Source organism: Gopherus evgoodei, unplaced genomic scaffold, assembly GCF_007399415.2.
Source record: "Gopherus evgoodei ecotype Sinaloan lineage unplaced genomic scaffold, rGopEvg1_v1.p scaffold_159_arrow_ctg1, whole genome shotgun sequence".
NCBI lineage: Eukaryota > Metazoa > Chordata > Testudines > Testudinidae > Gopherus > Gopherus evgoodei.
Window position 1 is genome coordinate 33,553 of NW_022059822.1, and position 4,143 is coordinate 37,695.

A 4,143-nucleotide genomic window follows, 5' to 3' on the forward strand; every position below is an offset into this window, starting at 1 on the left:
CCCCACTCCCCTCCCTGAGCCGGGAGAGAACCCAGGAGTCCTGGCTCCCAGACCCCCCAGCTCTAACCCTCCAGCCCCCACTCCCCTCCCCTCCCAGAGCCAGGAGAGAACCCAGGAGTCCTGGCTCCCAGCCCCCCCTGCTCTAACCACCAGCCCCCACTCCCCTCCCTGAGCCAGGGAGAGAACCCAGGAGTCCTGGCTCCCAGCCCTCCCTGCTCTAACCCTCTACGTCTCACTCCCCTCCCAGTATCTAGCACGTCTCACAAACCTCCCCACCCTAGGCCACAGCCCCTGCCATTGTCCAAACTTCCTCCCCAGCTCCCCCCCACCAGGTATAAAAGGGACCCGCCCAGCCCCACCTGCACCCTTTGAATTTCACAGCCCCGTAACAGCAGCAGCTGCTCTGCCACCAGCGAACACCAGGTAGGGCGGCTGCTGGCACCTGGCTGAGGCCTCAGGGGCCGAGTGCCAAGAACCCCAGTCTTAGCTTCAGCCTCTGAGTGAGGGGCACCGCCAGGGCTGGGCAGGGCTGGGCTAGTAGGGGCTGCGGGTCGGGAGTGAGGGGCACCAGCAGGGATGGGGGGGGGGCAGGGGCTGCAGGTCAGGAGTGAGGGGCACCAGCAGAGCTGGGCAGGGCTCTCTCAACGCAGGCTAGTTGTCAGGGTCCAGGCCCTCAGGACTCTGGGACATTCGCTTTTCGGATCTGGCCGCAGCCTCAGGTTCTGTCCCCGTTTGATTTGTTGGCTGAGCTGCCAGAACCCAATGTAATGGCCTGGCAATGGCACAGCCCAGCTCCCCCGGTGCCCCTCACTCCCGACCCGCAGCCCCTGCTAGCCCAGCCCATGGCTCCCCCCAGCTCTGCCGGTGCCCCTCACTCCCAACCTGCAGCCCCTGCTCCCCCCCAGCTCCCCCGGTGCCCCTCACTCCCGACCCGCAGCCCCTGCTAGCCCAGCCCAGGGCTCCCCCAGCTCTGCCGGTGCCCCTCACTCCCAACCTGCAGCCCCTGCTCCCCCCCAGCTCTGCCGGTGCCCCTCACTCCCAACCTGCAGCCCCTGCTCCCCCCCAGCTCCACCGGTGCCCCTTACTCCTGACCCGCAGCCCCTGTTAGCCCAGCCCATGGCTCCCCCCAGCTCTGCCGGTGTCCCTCACTCACAACCTGCAGCCCCTGCTCCCCCCCAGCTCTGCCAGTGCCCCTCACTCTCGACCTGCAGCCCCTGCTAGCCCGGCCCTGGGCTCCCCCCAGCTCTGCCGGTGCCCCTCACTCCCGACCCGCAGCCCTGCTAGCCCGGCCCCAAATTGCAGCAAAGATCCTTCAGTTCCTTGTTTGTTTGCCTGGGGTGTGACCTCCTGGCACCTCCGTCACCACAGGGCGTTTCCCCCCTACCCAGACCAGCCTGGGGGCCCCTGGGGCCCGGAGTATCCCCGAGAGCTGATTCAGGAGCTGGGCTGCTCAGTAGGGTGCTGGGGGGAGGGGTGAACCCCTCGGCCCCGCTGTGTTACCTGCCCACCCCCGGGTGCACCTCAGTGCTGAGCTCAGAGTGGGGGCTCTCCCTGGCCCAAGCAGCGGGGGCTTGGTTGGCTGCACCCCTCCTTTGGGTGACTGGGGAGAGCTTTGGGGGGTCTGTCCGGGCTGACACCCCCGTGGCCCCCCAGACTCCACTATGGCCTACCAGGCGGAGATAACGCAGCCCGGCCGGGTACAGACCAGCTACTCCTATGGCAACTCCAACGCCTGGAGCTCTGGGATGTGTGACTGCTTCGCGGACATGGGCGTGTGTGAGTCAGGGGGCTCCCTGGGGGGCCGGGGTCCCGGGGGGGATGTGGGGAGGCTCTGGGGTGGGGGTGTCAGGGGGGTTCCAAGGGGGGATGTGGGGAGGCTCTGGGGTGGGGGTGTCGGGGGAGTTTCAGGGGGGTTGTGGGGAGGCTCTGAGGTGGGGGTGTCAGGGGGGTTCCCAGGGCGGGTTGTGGGGAGACTCTGAGGTGGGGGTGTCAGAGGGGTTCCCAGGGCGGGTTGTGGGGAGGCTCTGGTGCGGGGGTGTCGGGGGGGTTCCCAGGGCAGGTTGTGGGGAGGCTCAGGGGTGTGGATCCCAGTTTCGGGTCTGTAACACCGCCCCCCCGGCAGGTCTCTGCGGTACCTTTGTGCCCTGCATCCTGGCCTGCCAGGTATCCCAGGACTTCGGCGAGTCCTGCTTCCTGCCCTGCCTGCCCGGTACCTTGCTGGCCCTACGCACGGGGGTGCGGGAACGGTACCACATCGAGGTGAGGCTGGGCAGGTCCGGGGGGAGGGACAGTTTCCAGCCAGAGCCCCCGGAGTCCCAGCCAACATCTTGGCCCGCATGGGGCCTGGCCCATGTGGCCCTTCACGCCCTCGCCTGCCCCCTCCCCACTCAGCCAGGGGCACCGACCTGCGAGGAGTAAAACCTCCTGCCCGGCCGTCGCTGAACCCAAATTCGGTGTCAGTTCCTCCCAGGAGGGAACCAGCCACGGGGACAAGTCCCGAGGGCGGGGCTGGGTTCTGGGCCGGGGGCGGGCGGGTTCCCAAAGCTGGGATCCTTTTTCCCTCTTGGCGCGCCCAGGGCCATGGCAGGCCCGGGTGGTTGGTGAGACTGATAACGCCACGTAGCTGTTCCTGGCCGGTCTGGCCCCGCTAACCCCCCTCTCCCCACAGGGCAGTATCTGCGACGATTGGCTGGTCATGACGTGCTGTGGGCCCTGCGGCCTCTGCCAGCTGTCCCGGGAGCTGTCCCACCAGAAATGAGGGGCTGGAGATCCTGGCTCCGGCTAGGGGGGCTCTGAACCATCTCTGCAGCAGGAAGAAAATCTGCCCCTTCCCCTCCCAGGGAGGAGAACAGGGACAGCCAGGGGGGAGCCCCTGCCCCAAACCCCCTAAATAAATAACCCCACAAACTCTTTGCAGTAGCCTGTGTTTATTAGTGGGGCCCCGGCACCCGGCATCCTCGAGGGGAGGGGAGAACGAAAAATATTAACTAAACGGGCATATGGAGGAGCGATAACTACAGCATGGGAGGGTCAGGGAAACAAGGGCACACAGTGTGTGGGGGGGTTAAGGGTACAGACGCGCACACAGCATGTGGGGGGGTTAAGGGTACAGGCGCACACAGTGTGTGGGGGGTTAAGGGTACAGGCGCGCACACGGCATGTGGGGGGGGTTAAGGGTACTGTGATGAACTAGGAAAGTTCTTAATGTTTTCTCTGAATACTGTGTTCATGCCTCAGTGTCCCCATGGCAGTTCTTAAGTATCTGGCAGAGCAAAGGGCCAGTGCACCTAAATGCCTGACCCTCTGTCTCCTAGCAACTGATGGCCTGGGCCCCCCCTCTGCAAAGGTGCCAGCTGAAGGTGTTGGAGACAAAGAGATCAGGTGACCTCCTGGCCCGGGAAAGGGGCTGAGCAGAGAGGAGGGGCTGGAGGGGTGGTTAGTCTGGAGCTGGCTGAGGGCAGACGTGGGGGTCTGGCTCACTGCCCCCCAGAATGGACCCAGCCGAGGGGTCTGGTTCACTGTATCTACAAGCTCTGTGTTAGACCCTGTTCCTGTCATCAAATAAACCTCTGTGTTACTGGCTGGCTGAGAGTCACGTCTGACTGCAAAGTGGGGGTGCAGGACCCTGTGGCTTCCCCAGGACCCCACCTGGGGTGGACTCGCTGTGGGAAGCACACGGAGGGGCAGAGGATGCTGAATGCTCCAAGGAGAGACCCAGGAGGTGAAGCTGTGTGAGCTTCTTGCCCTGAACAAGTCTGCTCCAAGGGAGAGGAGGCTCCCCAAAGTCCTGCCTGGCTTGGTGGGGAGCAGTTCCAGAGCATCGCCCGGTGACTCCGTGACAATTGGTGGCAGTGGTGGGACCTACTGCACCCCGTGAATGGCGCTGCTTGCAGTAAGTGACTGGGGAGCAGTAAAACAAAGGAGGGATAATGAGGACCAGGCGTGCTGAAGGCTCAGAGAGGGGCGGTTTCAGGGGGCAGTTAACCTCTGGGAGTGTGTGACCAGCGAGAAGGACTGTTGGAGTAACGGGGTCCCCCTGAGGACTGCAGCGAGCAGTCTCAGGGGCGGAGGAGCTTGCCGCTCGACCCTGGGAGAGAGAAGGATCTTTGCAGTAGCAGGGTTCCCCTGGGGATTGCAGGAGCA

The 4,143-nt window shown here is 64.8% G+C and overlaps 1 protein-coding gene across 1 annotated transcript; it reads left to right on the forward strand.

The window, feature by feature from the left end:
- The first annotated feature begins 380 nt into the window (after positions 1-380).
- Positions 381-2,910, forward strand: CNFN (cornifelin). Its single transcript, XM_030542861.1, has 4 exons — positions 381-423; positions 1,654-1,776; positions 2,123-2,259; positions 2,669-2,910. The coding sequence occupies exons 2-4, from the start codon at positions 1,662-1,664 to the stop codon at positions 2,756-2,758; spliced, it is 342 nt and encodes a 113-aa protein (XP_030398721.1). The 5' UTR covers positions 381-423; positions 1,654-1,661; the 3' UTR covers positions 2,759-2,910.
- Positions 2,911-4,143: the final 1,233 nt, after the last annotated feature.